At 35.0% G+C, this 19,520-nt stretch overlaps 1 protein-coding gene across 1 annotated transcript in view; it reads right to left on the bottom strand.

Moving 5' to 3' along the window:
• Nucleotides 1–19,520, bottom strand: part of LOC129232456 (uncharacterized) — a 129,046-nt gene that overhangs the window by 68,165 nt on the left and 41,361 nt on the right. The window contains exons 10-14 of the mRNA XM_054866601.1: nt 18,500–18,809; nt 13,223–13,557; nt 11,285–11,404; nt 2,824–3,087; nt 59–2,159 (exon numbers count right to left, since the gene is read on the bottom strand). Coding sequence (XP_054722576.1) covers nt 59–2,159; nt 2,824–3,087; nt 11,285–11,404; nt 13,223–13,557; nt 18,500–18,809 — 3,130 coding nt within the window. The remainder of the gene's footprint in view (nt 1–58; nt 2,160–2,823; nt 3,088–11,284; nt 11,405–13,222; nt 13,558–18,499; nt 18,810–19,520) is intronic.

Genomic DNA, 19,520 nt, shown 5'->3' with positions numbered 1-19,520 from the left:
AATTCAATGTTAATGGGAGTAGTTTCAGCAGCACTTGACTTATTGGTAATTCCTGCACTATCTTTGACATTGGCAGGCTTAATAGTCGGATCCATTTCCTCCTGCATATCATCTATCTCATCATCATCATACTTTGTGAGCTTTTTATGCATATATTTTTGCCTTATTGCTTTTATTTCAGGGTCAGATTCAGAATCAGCAAAACAGTTAGAATCAGATTCTTCTCCCATGGAAGTTGCTGGAGAAACATCTTTAGAAGACCTTAAATTCAAATCGCTCTTTTCGTTGCTCTTGCCATTCGAATAAACAGAAGAAGGAGACAATCTGGGCGGTTTTTCTGGAGGTTCAGAAGGTGAAACACTTCTTTGAATCACAGGACTCAACGCCTCAGACTTTTCAACCACATTTGTTTTTTGCGTTGTAGCAGAAAGATTGTAGCATTCAGGTGACCGTTCCTTGCTTTTAGTTTTTGCAGGGAGTGCAGGAGGCGTATCTAATGATAAAGAATTATCTGCAGCTGAGTGAATTTTCAGAGCTTGTTCAATTGCAGCAGAATTCAATTTTGATTTTCTACGAACAGGAGGCTTCGGGTGCCCATTACCGCTTAATTTTCTTTCCATGGACTGCTGTTCAATCGGTGGAAGAACTATTTCCTTCTCTGGTGAAAGATGAATGCTTTCAGACACATTGGAGCTCACTGTATCATGTCCAAAGGATAATTTTGCATCCTTTTCATCATTGGGTAAAATTTCTATGTAATCATGAAGCGAAAGGGAAGAAATATCATTTGTAAAAGCTTCTTCTTTCGGTTGCATCATATCACCATGGGCCAAGTCCCTCTCATCAAACTTAGAATATTGCTCCGAAGAAATCTCCTGCAGTTGTTCTACTGGTGACTCTTTTCTATCTAATGCAACAGAATCATAAGAAAATTCCTTCAACTGCTCATCAACATCAATTTTTTCCCACTCACCATCACTATACTCTTGCTCACTTAGTTTCTCCTCTAGCTCATCATTGCCAGAATCCAGACATTCATCAGCGACTTCTATCGCAGAGTCTTCAACAGTCTGATTAGTATCAGCAGGCATGTTGACCCAATCGGCTTCGAGTTGTGACTTGTTGGACAAATCAAAAGCCGTTGGATAATGCTGCAAAGGTGAACTAGCAGGTATATTGTCAAACTCGACGCTATCTTTCAAAAGTGTTTCAGCCATTGCTTCAACATCCAGTTCCTGCTCTTTTGCTTGTTCATCTTCAGGTTCAGAGAAGCTTTTTTCCAAATTAATTTTCACCCACTGTTCAAACTTTTCATCTTGACTGAGCTTCATTTTTTCATGCTCTGTAGGGGCTGTGACAGTTTCCTTTTCTTCCTCGAAGACATCATCTTCCAGTTCTTCTTTTTCCCACAAAGCAGCCATTTGCATCGCTTCCTGCTCAATTTCTGATTCTAATTTCTGATATTTCTTTTCTAAAGTCACCCACTGCCCATCCCCTTCTTCATCCCACTGCTCATCAGAATATTCCTCAATCCATTCCCCTTGAGAATCCACCCAATTAGTATCATAGTCTACAGGTACATTATCTTCATTTTTAGACTTGTCCTTCAAGTCAGTATCATGATCAACGTCTGCAGAAAGTTCAGCATCAATTTCAAGGACATCAATATTAACTGATCCTTCAACTGATTCTTGGTGAACAAGTTTAATGTGCTCTTTTGAAGAATCTTCGTCTTCCGCCTTGGGGATTGAAATTTCGGGCTTGTCCGAAATAGGCAGCTCTTGAGTGATGCTTTCACGGAACAATTCTTTCTCTTCTCTAGCTTTTCTTCGTTCACTTTGAGCATTTCTAATTGCAGATAACTTGGTGAGGAAGTCAGACTTTTTCTTTTCTGTTTTGGATTCAACAACACCTTCTTGTTTTCCTGCTCTGAAAACTGAGGATGGAATGGTATGATCAAATCCAGAATCCTCTGTGGGGTTGTATAGATTTAAATCTTCACTGTCTTCACTTAATCCTGGGCTAAGTATAAACTTGTGTCTTTTGCTAGATGCTCTCACTAAATCAGCATATGCTAATTCAACATTTCCTTCATTGCTTTTCAGAGCTTCAGAAATTTGCTTTTGGGTGAAGTTACCTCGAACTGTCAACTCTAAAATCTGAAAATGGAGCAAGAACTCAAGTTCAGTAAATTTCAGCAAACAAAATAAACAATGGGCTTTGAAATTAAAGACAGAGAGAAAGATAATTGTGAGAAAAGAAGAGAAAACACAGTTTTTCATCTTTTAAGGACTTACTTGAAATTTATAAAAAAAAAAAACTTTGAAAAGATTATTAAGAATTTTTGTTCAAACTCAGGGGTGCCTGCAGGGGGGGGGATATGGCACAAGTTGCACCATGTAAATTTTTTTTGGATGGGGGAGGATTTTAAAAAAAATTTTATTTATTTAAATTTATTTATTTCTAATTTAAAACTTTTATTTTATTTTATTTGTTTTACATTTTATTTTATTTATTTATTTAGTTTGCGTGTGTGTGTATGTTATTGGCGTAGCACAGAACTTTTCTAATAAAATAATAATAATACATAATTTAAAATAAACAAAATATATTTTTAAAAAATAAATATAAAATATTTAATGAATAAATAAATAAAACTATCTTTAAAAAAATAAATGTAAAAAGAGAGATAAAAAATAAAAAGTGAAAGAGGGTTGAAGAGATTTTTTTTGGGGGGGGGGGGGTTGCGCACCATTGAATTTGAGGGGGGCACCCCTATTCAAACTTAAGTATTTTAAGAATTTTTAAGGAACTCTGGATTACCTTTCGTTGCCTATTTTCAATGCACTCTGTAACAGCATCCCATATATCTCCTCTGTGGATGCGGAGGGCCTCTTTCGCTTCTGAAGCAGTGATGACACCAACATCATTTTCTTCATTGTCTTCCCCGTATTTCGCTGCCAGAGCGATGACATTTTTCACCATGGAAGACCAGTTGTCTTCCAGCCAGTAGACGGGGTTCTGATTCCCACAATGCAAGTAAGCCACATGAAGGTCTTCGAGACTGAACCCACATCGTTCTGCTTCCTGAAATTAAGAAACATAACATATTTTGAATATTAATGAGTAAAGCAAACGTACCAGTAGTGACCAGCGCTTCAATAGTGACCACTTCAAGGTTCATGTTTGAAAAAATAGGATTCCAGGTTTCCCAATGGATTCAAATGTAAGGTAATACCTCCTGACCGCTTGATGCACTTTTGAATCCATTGGGAGACCTGGAATCCTATTTTTTTCAAATATAAACCTTAAAGTGGCCACTATTGAAGTACTGGTCACTACTGGCAGGGCCGGATTTAAGGGAGGGCAGGTGGGGCTACTTCCCCGGGGCCCCCACAATAAATTTTTTACAACATATCCTAGCTTTCACCGGGTCAGCAAATTTTACCTTTTTTCTCCCCTATAAAATATAATAATAATAATATGAAAAAATAAATAGCAGTAACTTCAGGATGTATTTACTATTAAAGTGCTAATAGAAAATATCAGATAAATGTATATATATATCAAAATATTTGGATATACATCAAAGTATCGGATATTTTCAAAAATATGATGATCTTTTCGAACCCTGATTAGGGGCCTCCACTCTTTCATGGCCCCGGGGCCTCCACACTTCCAAATCCCGCCCTGACTACTGGTATGTTTACCTTATATTTAGTTACACTAAACAGTTTTTAAAAGATGAAAAACTCAATCAAATTTATGAATTTTGTTCAAAAAGAGTTTTTAAATATTTGATTACTTAACGCAGTAAGTTTTCACTACACCAAAATTGTGATAGATGATAATTTTTACAGTTTTTAAATAATATCTTTGGTAATGAAACCCTACAAAGATGAAACCTAGTTAAGAAACCTCTTGATCAAGTCTTGTTCTGAACAAAAAAAAAAAATTATCATAATTGGTTCATCTGTTTAGGAGCTATAATAAAATATAAATAGACATACATGAAATACACTGCCAGCTCAGTCAATTCCAGCCAAGGACTGCAGTTTCGTGCTTATTAGCTCTCATCAGCTCGGCGTAGGAGTGACTGAGCTGGAGGTGGAAAATCTCTTAAGGAAGCCAAGAGTGCCAAACAAACTGGTGGTTAATACAGAATTAGCACTGACCCAGCGCCGTGTCCAAGGGGAGGGTTTCAGGGGTTAAACCCCTCCCTTGGGGGAAAAAATAAGCAAAATGAAGAAAATGTATATTTGACTTAAATTTACTTTAATGAGAAAGTTTGCGTTCAGCGTTTTTATTTTATTTTAATTTTCTCTCTGAAGTCTTTTGCGATTTACAACTGCTAAAGCCTTACAAACTGATGTAATATTTCGGAAAAAGTACGGCGGACGAACCGCTGAATGATCTACCAATGCAAAGAAAGAATATTGCTTATTGTAAGGAGCTTATGGTGAATTTGGCATATGTTACATCTATGAAGATGCATTGGTGATTGTGCTTGGCTATGTAATTTGCATCTGCAAAGAGCTCTTTCTTGTTTAGTTTATTAAGCATTATTTCAGAACATAACAACCTGATATACATTCTACATTATAAAAGAATTTGTGAAGAGTTTTTAATACTCATTGCAATATACTACATAGTAAACAGATTTAATTAAAAAGAAGCAAGCAAAGTTTGATTAAAGCGAATCTGTGAAACGAAGGAATACTTTGGTAACTTGTACAGCTAGAGGTATCCTTCAAGAATACAGCTGTCCTTACATGTGAATAAACGCCATACTGGGATCGGCAATTTGTCGTAAAACTAAAAGCTGTAAGGGGGTTGAATTCTCCCCTCCCCCCCTACTGGTAAGATTAAAACCCCTCCCTTTATGAAAATCTGGACACGGGCCTGCACTGACCAGAGGGTCGTGTTAAGAGGTTTTCCACCTCCAGCTCAATCACTCCTATGCCAGGCTGATGAGTGCTAATAAGCACGAAACTGCAGTCCTCGGCTGGAATTCACTGAGCTGGCGGTGTATTTCACATACTTCTGCCTTAGCCCTGGTTATAGGGTGGTAACTTACTGAATATAAATAGATAATTAAATGAATCAATTAACCAACGTTTTGATGCACAAATATTGCGAATTACTGCAGACACGTGCTTCGGTGTTACAAGGAACACCTTTTTCGACGCAAAGAAGTGTGAGCTTTTGGATGCGTTGCACTGTTTCTGCTACCGGGCTACCCAACATATTTCGTCCAAAAAAGTTTATCAAAAATATGTGAAACCCTCTAATGCAGATTTGTGGGGTAGAAAAATTAATCTACAGTATTTTTTTCTATATAATCTGCTGATTATCTGTTAAAGAAGTGTAAAGTTAATGAGGTGCGGATTATACAATGCCGCATATTATCTGAGATTTTTTTTCTCAACAACACTGCATGAAACCTCAATATTTACAGAGTCCGTTACCGCTGCTTGTCCGATGTTTATTTTACATAGCTTGAATGTCTTTCACGGCCTATAGTTTTTTTTTTTTTCGGTTTTTTTACATAGCTTGAATGTTTCTCTTACGCATTTCAGGCCTTGTAAAATAAACAACAGACAGTTACAGACCAAGCCTTCCTTTGCACAAGATTAGATCGCTTGCTCCTTTGTCTTGACTCTTTGACTTTAAGTAATTAGGGTACTATAATCATGATTTCAAGACGAAATCTTTACTCTTTAAACTAATTTTGACTATACCTCAAAAGTTATTACTTCCTCACGTTATCTATTTAGTAGCTAAAATTACACGTTAAATCAAAATTTCATTTTCTTTAGATCGTATTATCCGCGGATTAAACCAATTTTTTTTCTTCAGGCCGATTTTAGGATCAATGGATTATACACCGCAGTAGATAATATGCAGGAAAATACGGTAAGTGTAATATGATCTACAGTTAGGAAGAGCTTATTAAATATCCTATATGGATACATTCTGATCCTTTTCATGAGTGACTATCAAATAGCAGTGAAAAGGAAAAGGAGATTTACTCTACTCATTTTTCATTCAAGTACAGTTTTTAATCATGAAAATACGAGGGCCGTCCGGAAAGTAGAACCCGTTTCCGCCACATGAGGCGCTGACGATGCGAGTAGGCACCAGTCAAGGTCAGACTGCTTCAGTGGCTTGTCTGCCTTCTCTGTTGCAAGCAGGGTTCGTACTCAATTTCAAAAATAAAATGAAGGAGTTTTGGAGGAGTTTTGAAGGAGTAAAATGAGATTTTGAAGGAGTACTAACGGGCTGTCCTTAAACGATGTCAAACTTTTTCTCAACATATTTGACCCCTTCACCCTTTTCCACAAAGTGTCGCATGTCTTATTTTTCATAAACATATTGTTATAATAACAGTGTGATGTCACTTTTTGGCACCCTTTCTCTTCCACTTGTCACAATTTCATGAACCTGTCCTCCCCTCAAGGCATGACATCACTTGTGGATGACCCTTTTTACAATATCATAACTACAATTTACTAAACAATTATTTTTTTTCAACACAATCACTTAACATAGTACACCTACTCAATTATTTTTAAATAGTTAAAATATAATTGGACAAACTGACCTTTGCTGCTGAGAGTGTGGTGGAGGGGAAAACCATAATCATAAAACTTGAAAAAATAGCCAAGCACCATTTATGCATGTTTTACTTCACCTATGAAATGTATTAGTCCTCTAATAATATTTCACCTTCAACTTTTATGACTTCTATGATCAATTTGTAAATCACATCTTTATGAAAAAAATAAATATACGAAATTACTGCATTGAAATTGCCTTTATGCCTTTGCCCTTGTGGCGAAGTTACATTATCGAGTGAAGTATTTTAAGTTACTGTCATAGAGGAAGATTATGCAGTCTTGAACTAAAAAAGAAGGAGTTTTGAAGGAGTTAAAACCAAAATGAAGGAGTTTGAAGGGCCCTTCAAAAAAATTTCCTAAATGAAGGAGTATTGGAGGAGTTTTGAAGGAGCGTACGAACCCTGGTTGCAAGTTTCAAGATGATAGTATTGCCTGTGTTGTTTCTGTGACCGTTCATAATGTTTTTAACAAGAAGTTCCGTATAGAACTAGACGAGCCTACTTTCCCGTATACCCATACTACTTTCTAGTACCTGATCAATATTCTCAAAAATAGCTAAAATCGCAGATTTTTTCAAACATATTTTTTTTAATATTTTAAGCTGAGTTCTAGGAATAAAATATTCCTTACTTTTCTTCAAAAAAACGAACAAATAAAATAGCAGCACCTTTTAAACAAAGCAGCTAATACACTTCTTTCCATTGAAAAAATTTTTTTAACAGCTTTCAAAACGAAAAAATAATAATAAGTTCATTAAAATAAATACATCATATAAAAAAAATCGTTTCTTTTTCCCCTGTTGCCGAAAATAATTTTTTAAACGAATTAATGCACTTACCAAAATAAAAGAAAAAAAACAATAAAATGTCAACTTAAAGAAATAATTTTCATTGTCAAAAAAAAAAAAAAAATCGTCTGCGCATATTTTAAGAGTTTATTCACCGAAAACTAAATACCTAAATTAAAACTTTAGCGTGAAAATAAAGACAAATCATATCAACAATAATTATTTCACAGTTAAAACCACAGCAGCGGAGTCGGAGTCGGAGTCAATCTCATTTTGGGATAAAAGAGTCGGAGTCAAAGAAAGAGATCCAAGAATCGGAGTCAGTCATTTGTCCTCCGTGTATAAATGTTTGCCAAAGCTACGAAGTCAGAGTCGAAGTCGGGGAGTCGGAGTCCGATTAATTGTCGGGAACAGGAGTCAGAGTCAGTGTCAGGTCCCCCTAAATTCTCGGAGTCGGAGTCTGGAGTTGGTCGTCAAGAGCTATTTCCAACAAAGTTTGTTTGAAGTAAATCCGCCTTCAAGTACGGAATCTACATTGACTTTCAGTTTCCCCGTAGGCGCTAATGTTAAGGGATTTGAACTGTTCAAAATTGAACGGAAAACTGTTCAAATCAAAAAGATATCTTATATACAAGTTTTTTATCAAAAGCTTTTTCCTACAAAGTTTGTTTGAAGCAAATTCGCCTCACAGTTCGGAATTGCTTTGAATTTCCCCGTAGGCGCTAATGTTAAGTTTTTTTGAACTGTTCAAAATTGAACAAAAAATAGTTCAAATCAAAAAGTGAAATATGGGAATGAGGTGTCCTCGCCGAGATCTTTCGAACAAAAAAAAGTTTGTTCGAATCGGACTATTCATTCAAAAGTTATTAGGGGGGGACAGACAGACAGACCGACAGACAGACCGACAGACAGACAGACAGACAGACAGACCGACAGACAGACAGACCGACAGACATTTTTCCCCATCTCAATACCCTACTTTCCAATTTTTAATTTTTCAATATTCATTTAATTATTTTATTTATTTTTGACTTTTTTTTGTTTTTCACGATATTTTTAAGATGCATTAAGCCTTCTTTCATGCTTTTTTCTTCTTTTTCTGACTTTTACTGGGAAAGTAGGCTAAAAAATGAGACTGTCGCCAAATGTGAAACATTGAAGAAATTACGGCAGGCAATACTAAATTGACGGAGAGGTCTATTGTCTGATGGCGTCATTCTCCTCCATGACAATGCCAGGCCTCATGCAGCGGGGATAACACAACAACTTCTGCAGCAATTCAATTAGGAAATATTCGACCATCCACCGTATAGCCCGGACTTGGCCCCTTCAGATTTTCATCTCTTTACAAAACTTAGAGTTTTTGGCAGGAAAAAGATTTTACGGCGATGAAGAACTTAAAGAACGCATGACTATGTATTTCAATCGGCTGGCGGCGGAGGAATAAGATGCTGGAATGCAAAAACTCGTCACACGTTGTGACAAATACTTAAATTTGCTTGGAGATTATGTCAGGGTTCATACTCAATTTGGATAAAAAATTTCCATGACTTTTCCAAAACTTTTTCATGACTTCATAGAATTTTTCATGACCTTGTTACACAAAGAGAATAGTGCTATTTAATGTCAAACTAGCCAATTTTTGGAAATGGGCATTAGAAAAACTTTTACAAGGGTGCCATTACCTCATTGGAGCACTTACTTGTGACTTAAAAAATATCAGTGCACGCACTGCAGAAACTGATAAATTATTCTTTTTTGTCTTTATCATATAAATTCAAGTAAAGTAAAAATATAGTGAATGCTGTTTCACTATATGCTGTAAAAATACAGTGACTGATGTCTAAAATGTCTAATAAATGTTTAATACATAGGGCAAAATAGTAATGAATTTGATAAAAATTAAATGAGTCATTACTAAGTTTCCAATAATAAATTTACTTCATAAAAACATTGCCCTTTGGTGTCAATAGTGCATCTAATCACCCATGTAACTTGACAATATATTCGTTCTTTAAAGTAAAGCCATGTTTTTCAGTAAATTCATTTCTCTTCTAAGTTTCATTTTTATAAACTAAATATTTCAGCTGGCCACAAGGATCAGTTTTGCGAGCTCTATGTTGAGCACCACTTGTTAGAATTCCCCTATTTCTATGTTCTATTGCCTGACTAAAGTTTTCATTTTCTAAAGCCTTCAACATATTAAGATAAACTGATAAATTTCCTAATGAATTTTTTACAAGAAGTAGAAACAAACTCAGGTGCAATTGAATTGAGAGAGCGTGGCAAAATCAAGAACGTGCAACCCCACTACTACAGAATATAAAATACAAGAAGTGTCAAAAATAATGGTGAATTCAAAATTAGAGATGCCCCGGTAGAAACATCACATTGCAAAAAAAGGCGAGCGGATGCTACAGAAGCAGATGAAATTCGATTCCAAACTCGGATTTGTTTTTGTGATTGTTTAATTTATATGCAATATTACTAAATCACTCAACATTTCTAGTGCTCTTTTAGCTATTGTTACTTTCTTACTTGCCAAGACATATTTCCATGACTTTAAATAAATTTCCATGACTTTTAATGAAAATATTAATTTTCCATGACTTTTCCAGGTCTGAAATTTGTTTATTATTTTTCCATGACTTTCCAGGATTTCCATGACCCGTACGAACCCTGTTATGTGGAGAAGTAGTTTAAGGTATGCTCTTTTCAGCAAAAATGTTTACATTTGTTAATATTTATTTCTGTGTCTTTATTTCACAAACGGGTTCTACTTTCCAGATGGCCCTCATAACTTTCTTTACAGTCATAGCAAGAAATTTACATAAAAATTTCAAATCATTCATACCCTGCACGTTTTATGTGGCTTAACAAGTAGCACAAAACGAATTATCATTAGAGTCAATTTGTCATTAAATCAAATATATATACAGGCAATTCATGATAACTCGAAATCTGATAACTGGAATATAACCATAATTCGAAGTTCTTATCCCGATCCCTTTGTCTTAAAATGCATGCTAATTATTCTCAATATCTCGAAGTTCACTTCCTTTAATTCGAAGTTTTTCAAATATGACTCGAAATTTATTTCAAAAGAACGAAAAAAAAAAAAGAAACAAACAAGTGACTATGAGAAAAAAATTATTCAACTTTACTTGCAATTGCTGCATAATAGGCCTTTAAAGCAAGAAGAACACCTGTTGAGCCAATGTGCCATAAAGGAGTTACACATGCAGAAATGAGTTAGCTTGTTTTCTTTTGTTGCACTGTACTGTTTACACATTGACATGTTGCTGGTCTACGAATTTGCTTTTAAACTGTCAAGTTAACTGATAGTACCTTCATTCGAATGCTGACCTAAGTTAAGATGCGTTCCTTTTCATTCTTTAGTTCGATCATTTGCTGATAAGTTCCTGAGAGACAGAGTGAGTTTTCTTTACTATTAAAGATGTCTAAGCAAGTACTCTTTCAATCATATTAAAAGAAAAATAGAAACTTGTAAAGCGTAGAATCCATGAATTTGAATTAGAAAAACTGAAGATGTGCACCTTTTGTGAAGTAGAATAAGCTCTATTCAAGTGGTTCCAGCAGTATCGAAATCAAAACCATGATTTTGTTTTTTCTCTCAATATTTTTGGTTAAACTATGTATATTGTGCTTAAAAACTCTTAAGTTCTGTAATTTTGTCTGTTACATGTACATATTAATTAAAATACTCGATGGTTTTAATATTAAAATGTCGAAAACCGAAACTAGCGGTAAGTCGAAGTTTTCCGTAGGTCTCTTTAGATTCAAGTTATCGTGAATTGACTGCATATATATTAGCGGGTTTTTTAAAAATAAAAATTTTAAAAATGGCAATATTTACCTTAACAGTTTGCAGAAGCATTAACTCTTGGGAATGAAGGACTTCTTGCCTCTTGTCCGTTTTCAAATCATCCAGACTTCTGTGGAATTTGGGCTTACGATATGATTCCTGCTTACTTTTCTCCTTCAAAGAAAATGAATATGAAACAATAAATTAATGGAAGTGGAATGAAATACTTCACATTGATTTTTAAAATCAAATGATACAAGTGTTCTAGAGCGTTTGAAGCTGTGAATCTACGAAGCCCATTTCAACAGTAGGATATCCCTCCAAAAAATGAATTTAACAGCGATTTGGGTCTTTGACATCAAAAGCTTGTTTTTGACTTGATATGTCAAAAACCTCCGACTGAGTCGCAACTGTAGAATCAATAGGGAAAATTGAAAATCCTTTTAAAAGTATTATATTATAAAAAATCAATGTCAAGTATTTTATTTGCTATTAAATACAAGCTGGCAATAGATAAAAATTTTAAATCATTGCATTTATAATTTCCTTGCCAGTCAACAGTGAATTCGGCTATCAATCATGTGAACAAAGGCTTAGATGTTCTTAACGTCTGCTTTGAAAAAATGTTATAATTTGAATTCTATGAAACATGGAAGTTCCAAACACATTCTATCTGACGCGGAAAAAAAATCTCTTTATTTTGGTATTAAATTTTAAAATTTGTAACTATGTTTTCACTGCAATAATCGCGAAAAACCTTTAAGAGGTTTTTAATCAATATCTTCGTTAATTAATGTCATCCAAATATGCAACCTAGCTAAGAACACTCTCCATTAACACTGCTTCCAAACAAATTTTATTTTTTCAAAATTGGTCCATCTGTTTAGGCGCTAGAGAGCCACAGACAGACACACAGATACATAAGACACATCAAACTTATAACCCCCTCCCTTTGTGTGTCAGGGGTTAAAAGCAGGTCATTACATGTCTCAGCAAGAGTATGGTGGATTGGACAGGTTTTAGAAAAACCAATATAGCCTGTGCTCTTCAGCATCAGTTGAGAGGATCTTCTCCAGTTTTGGATTGTTTCATTCCAAAACTTAGAGATGAATGTGGCGTACAAGAGGCTCCAAAATTGGTATTTTGTTGCTGCATACTTTGAGGGGAAAAAAGGTTTAGAGTGTGAGAGTGTTAATTAAAGACGTATATTTTTTGAAGCGTGTAAATTTACAAATTAAAACAGACAAATGTTAGAAAAATTTAAGGGACAAACTCATTATTTTATTTAATATACTGCTATTGATAATACTTTTTATTCTATGCTCTTTATTTCATCTCTTTCACTCTACAAACAGGCAGCTTCTGGAACAAAAAATTTTATTTGGGATTTTTTCAGAGCCTGATTACCAAACAGGCCTACCAGGCCTGAGCCTGGGGCCCCATCCTTCTAAGGGTCCCAGATTACTTCAAGAACTATGCGTTACAACTATATGAAAAAATACATGCATTTTCGATTTAATAACAAAAAAATATGTGACTTGTTAATTGGAAAAAATCTTCCTTAAAGGAGATTTTTATTCATTCAGCCATTAAAAAATTGATTGTGTCACAATTATGAGGGAACCTGAAGGGGATTCAAAAATGCATACGATTAAAATAAAACTTATTATTCAAAAGTTGTTGGCAGGCTTAAATAGATATATTTTTGATGGAATTAAAAATCATTGTTAAATGAATTGTTCTTTAAAGCTTTTACTGTAAAAGGCGTGTGACTGAAAAATTACTTTTTGAAGAATGACCTACTAATTTTAGATAGGTTTTGGACGTAAATTTAAGTTTTTGAAAATTACATCAAAACCATATCAAAAAGAGATTCTTGACATGACAGTAAAAACCACGGTTAAAACCAGATAAAACCACCAGCTATCAGAACAAGCAACCTTTTAACAGTGAACCCCGAAATTCAATGCAAATGCTCTAAAAAAATACCTGCTTCAAGACCATCCTCTTGTTGAGCCTATCCATAGAACCCCAAGTGCCGTCAAAGTCAACTTCTTTAGCCGCCGTCTGTCCGATTCCTTGGGGATTGTGGGGCTTGTAGTACATCGGATCCGACAGCAGCCAAGCTTGGCTCCAATTTGGCATCGCTTCTTCCGGAGGCAAGCTGGAGTCCCTGCCAAACATATGGGCTTCGTTCATCACAGAAGCAGATCGGGGCATGGGGCTCCTACTGCGGCCTCTCTCGTAGAGAGACTGAGTGCTGAAGCTCGTAGCACCTCTGCCCCAACCAGCCCTACGGTTATGATAAGGTGGGGCTGAGACACCTAGAAAAAATAAAAATATTTAAAACTAGTGGCACCCGCACGGCTTCGCCCATAACAGAAAAATTAAAGGTCTTTTGGTTCGCTTGTATATTTACAAATGATGTATGGTGAATTTTCTCGCCAATTGGCTTGTACCGACGTTACGGTTCCACGCTATGATAATTTCGTATCTCGCCAATTGGCTCGTGCCCATGTTACGGTTCCACGTTATGATGATTTCGTCATTTATGATAGTTTTTTTCTTAAAATTGGAATAGAAAAAGAACCACATCGAATGTTTGAAAAATCGCTTCGAGGTGCACACCCCCATGCTACATACTAACTTTGTGCCAAATTTCATGAAAATCGGCCGAACGGTTTAGGCGCTATGCGCGTCACAGACATCCTACGGACATCCTACACACATCCTACAGACATCCTCCGGACAGAGAGACTTTCTGCTTTATTATTAGTAAAGATTAAAATATACCAAGCAACTCCTGGATCATAACATTGCCTGTAGGAGACACTAAACAAAAGTTATAAAAAAGGTAAATAAAATGTCTTGATGCTGCGCAGTATTATTTTTGAAGGACGGGGGGGAAGGGCAACAATCCAACAATATTTCAATTCAAATGATCAAGTTAATGCTCACCCCTTCGCCTCTGCACTTGTGTATTTTATATTTTTTTTTTAATTAAGGGGGAAACCAGTTTAACCCTTAACAGGGGAGGTGCGGTCTCACAGACCGCTCAAAAGTTCATTCGATCACCCCTGTTTCATTTTCAGTCCAACTGAATGGTTTTTCTCAATGGCTTTTTGTTTTGTGACCTTAAACACCCCTTGCTTATCAGTATCTTTAGGCAAGTGCATCTGGTTTAAATTCCATTGCATTCATAGAAGCGGTCTGTGAGACTGCACCTCCCCTTCAATGTTACAATTTTCGGCAGTAGTAGACACGGCTCTTAACGTTAGAAACCGCAGATATAGGTTCATTTATTCTTATCTGCGTTATGTTGAAGAGATGTAAAATATTCTAGATGAGGTTGAGAGTTGTTTGAAATGTTCACAAACATTACGCAATGATGTTCTAGGGAAAATGAAGGCGGAAATATTCCTCGAAATACGACGCGAAATACTAACAGTTAAAGGGCTGTCAAAAATTTCCCGTAACGTGATATAACCAATTTTCTGGTGTTAAAATGTTCTGTATATATTAAAGAACTAAAATGAAATCATTAATATAATGATAGATTAGTTTTTATTACGAGTAGATAGTTATTTATTACAGCATATGATTTTCCCGAAAAATCTCAATACTCTAGCAAAATTTCCTCGGAAAAGGTATATTTTGATTAAAAATTCAAAAATATTTTTCCCCCGTGTTAATAAAAGTTCAAAGAACATCTGTGGGAAATTAGAGGAATCATAATTACATGATTTTTTAAAAATTTGCAAATAGAGCGGTCTCTGAGACCCAGGCCCGTGTCCAGAATTTCATAAAAGGAGGGGTTTTAATCATAGACTAATAATAAGAGTAGACCGAGCTTTCCCAGACTTGCTGATGAAAAAATTGGTTCATGGATACATCATGTGACTAGTGGAAGGCTTGGCGAAAACTTTGGCAGCATGGTTGCTAGATGGCAACATTATCTATAGTTTGGCACTCGACGTATTTTAAGACGTAATGTGTTTTCGTTATAATTTTTTTCCAGGTGTACAGTTTGTACTGTTTTTCTTTTAGTTATGCAATATTTTGACATTAGTAATTAGTTTTTGAACACAGTTTTCAGTAACTTTTATTTCATTTGGAGCTGTCAGCGTTGGCGTGAACGAAATGGCGTAAACGTTTTGCGTTAACGCAAAAATGCACTAATCGGTATCTTAAATTGAAACTGTAGGTAAAAATCTTACCGTTTGCCGATTCTTCTTGGTCGCTTGCATCTTTTATTGCTTAGAGAGTGATTGAAATTGACTAAAGAAAATGCACAATACTATCTAAACGAAAAACTCACTATATTAACAAAATATTTACAACTCAGAATAACAAATTTACAAATCGGACTCCATGAAATATCAGTCTTCCGTGTTCCATCAATTGTATTTATTTTATTTCTCGCGGTCGTTGATCGTCTGCTACGATCAACGCCCGCTGTTGCTAGGATATCCACCAGTCACATGGTTTGGTTTATGAGCAGCAAAAGGGTTGCCATAGCTCGGTCTATTTTTATTATTAGTCTATGGTTTTAATGCTTCTACAGCCTTACTCAGGAAGGAGGCAACCACTCACAAACTCGAATTCTATGTCAAATTGCCGATCCCAGTATGGCATTTGTACACCTGTAAAACAACAGTACCCCCCCCTCAAATGATAATTCTGGCTGGGCAATTGACCACAGTATTTTTTCATTTCACAGCTTCTTTTTAATCAAATCTGTTTACTATGCCGTATTTTGAAATGAGTATTAAAATCTGTCTAAAAATGCTTTTATAATCCAGCATTTATATTAGGTTTTATGTTCTGAAATAATGCATAATAAGCTAAACAAGAGTATGTTGCAGATTTAAATTACATTACCGAACGCAATCACTAATGCATCTTCATAGCAGCATCATATGCAAAGTTCATCATAACCTCCTTACAATAAGCAATATTAACGCAGTTAATGCTTTATATTGACAGATCATTCAGCGGTTAAAGTTCTTAAATTGCAGAAAAACTTCAGAAAGGTTTTTTTTTTTTAGCGCTGCACACAAACTTTCACTTTGAAGTTAATTAAAGCCATTTTCTTCATTTGGATTATTATTTTTCCCCAATGGGAGGGGTTTAACCCCCAAAACCCTCCCCTTGGACACGGCTCTGCTGAGACCTCACCCCTTTTACGTCCTACTTTTTCACTTCCCCTGTTAGGGGTTAAGGAGGTCGAAATTTTAGTGTGTTTCGTTATTTTTTTAACAGGAAAGAAATAATCAGAATTTATTTTAACTTGGAGGAAATTTTATTCCTCTTTTGAAGTACACTTTGTAATTTTTTGAAGTCATTTCCACCACAATTAGTGGAGTTAGAAGCTGCAGTCCATGTGCGGTCGCCATCAGAGCTTGTTGCTGGTGGGCATTATGGAAGCTACAATATTTGCCTCTAATCATTACAATTTTTCTTTCTCGTAAACAACATATTTCCCTAGAAAATAAACATAATTGTGACGGAAAAAAAAGTTGAAAATTGCACATTTTTGGGGTGTTTGATTACAATGTTATATTTTTCTACCTTTTTTCACACTTCTTGCATTGAAAAAAATATTTTTATTAATAATATCAACAAAGAGTTAGGTTCATATAAAGTATAATTAAATAAAGAATATTCACACAAATTTTCAGAACGATTGATCAAAATCTCTTTGAGCTAGAATGCCCACCAGTTGAAAAAAAAGGTTGTTTCGAGAAAAATGCATTTGGAAAAGAAATGCTGTGAACGTTTTCAAATCTCCACAGTCATTTTAAGTGCTCACAGCATCGGAACTAATCGGAATTTTTCACTCAAATTTTGGCAACATATTCTTGAATAGTTTTCCTAACATTTTGACATTAAAAAAACGGATTTTTTGATTTGTCTAAACTGGTTTCCCCCTTAAGGAATCTGATAGCTTTTGAGATTTTCTGTGCTTAGTTTTCTTTTAAAACGCTTAAAAGGAAAGATATTATCGAATTAAAAAAAAAATCCAGTTTGTAAGTTTCTCCCAGAGGGGAAAAATTCTCATCATGAGCAACAGGTTGGATACCCCTGATATATTGCATCCAAGAATTACAATCTATTAATATAATAAATCTATTAATTATATTTACTCCAGCATGCAATAATAGGCAAGCTTTGTTCACAGTGGACTGAATGGGAAAATCACATCCATCTTCAATCTCAACCTCCTTTCACATTTTCTTTGAAATTATAACCGACACATAAGGTAGTGTCACAGCCATCTACTTCATACGCAAGTTAATAAAGTTAAAACATTAAAAGTCAACAATTTTTACTATCATCTGCAGTTTTATGCAATAGTTAAAAGTGTTAAATAAACAAACTGCACTATATATGTAAGAGATCTCTCAAAACTAAATTCATATTTCAACTATTCTACCTAAACGTTTGCTAAGGAGAATATCTGAAATCATGTGAAACAAGAAAAAATAAAATTAATATGCTGCATAAAGATATCCAAAGAGGGCTTTTTTTTTTAAATTTAATGTTCAGAATATGTATTTTTTTTCCAATTGCAAATTTAAAAAAATAATTTTAAAAAAATACCTTTGGAGCCATCCAGAAATTATGTCACAGTTTGAGGGAAAATGAGGTTCGTGAAATTATGAATTTGTGGCAAAGGGGAGGGAGGGAGTAAGTGTTACATGAGGCATTTTCAAAAACAATATGATTATGAAAAACAGCAGAACATGTGACAGGGGGGGTGAAGTGTGACACTTTATGGCAAAAGGGAGGGAGGTGGTCAAATTTGTAGAAAAAAAAGTGTGACATCAGGGGTGCCCATCCCCTCCAAGTTCAATGGCGCAACCCCCCGCCCCCTCCCCCATTTTTCTCAACCCTTTTTCCTTTTTTTATTTTTTAGCTCTCTTTTTTATTTTATTCATTTTTTAAAAATATTTTTATTTATTTATTTACATTTATAATAAAATTATTATAATTTTATTAGATAAGTTTTGTGCTGTGCCAATAACATACACACACACACAAACAAAAAAAAAGGAATGAAATATTAACTTATTATGAGTAAAATGAAATAAAATGAAATAAATAATTTTAATTAAAATTAATCAATAAATTTAAATAAATAAATTACCCCCCATAAAAAAAATTTGATGGTGCACCTTGCACCATCCCCCCCCCCCCTTCTTTGGCACCCCTGTGTGACATCATTTATTGACAGACCCCCTTCAAGAAATTATTTAAATTTACCTGAAAGTAGAGATTCCATTGACTGAGAGCTAATCATGGGATCGGTAGCCACAGAACAGTGTTGAGCAAGTATACCGAGTTCTGTCTGCACCGACATTTCTTGCTTTGGAAAAATCGAGTCGGTGGATGAAGCAATGGACTTGCAAACCAAATTATGAGTCTGAACGTCCGTGGATTTCGTTGTGGTCGAAGTCTGCGTTTCCGTAGTCAGCTTGATGACATCGGCAGATTCAGCACGGGGCACATCCTCTTCCTCCTCAAAACCTTCACTTTCTACGGCATCAATATTTGACTCTTGCAATTCATCATCCTAAAAAAATAAAATTCAAAAATGTGATGTCCAATACAGTTAAATATTTGAAAAAGAGTTTTAACATTATTACACAAAATGTACATTACTTCATAAAAATTTTTAGTTTTGGGGAAGCAACAGTTTAAAAAAAACTTTTGTTTAACATTGCAGCTTTTTCCTTTTAATTGGAGCTGCGTCCAAACATCTTAACTTTATTAATTAAATTCAAGACACAAAATATTTCTAATTTGGCAATACAATAAACTCCCAATTATCCGCGGAATATGGTGGCACGATAGCCCCAGATAAGCGAAACCGCCGATAATCCGATTAAAAGGTAAAAAACGATACTTAGCGTATACAATAGATAAAAAATATTAATGACACTCACACATTCATTCAAATTATAACTAAATACATTTCTACATTGCACCTACTAACATTGAATATAAAAAATATATGTAAAATCTAAAAGCGAACAACAACACAATCACAAGTTTCAAAAAAAAAATGCGAAAGGACCCGTGGATAATCTGACCGCCTATAATCGGGAGTTTACTGTATTTATTTTAGGGTAATTCCATGAGTAACTGACTGATGTTCTTAAAGCAAGCAAATAAGCATTTTGTAACCTACAATGCAAAAACTGTATAGTTTAAAGAAAATTTTCCCCTTGCTTACTGTAGTTTTCAGCTGAATTTATTAGCATACAAATGAATTCCCAACATA

This window comes from Uloborus diversus, unplaced genomic scaffold (genome assembly GCF_026930045.1).
Source record: "Uloborus diversus isolate 005 unplaced genomic scaffold, Udiv.v.3.1 scaffold_12, whole genome shotgun sequence".
Taxonomy (NCBI): Eukaryota; Metazoa; Arthropoda; class Arachnida; order Araneae; family Uloboridae; genus Uloborus; species Uloborus diversus.
This window is presented reverse-complemented; position numbering and strand designations above follow the sequence as displayed.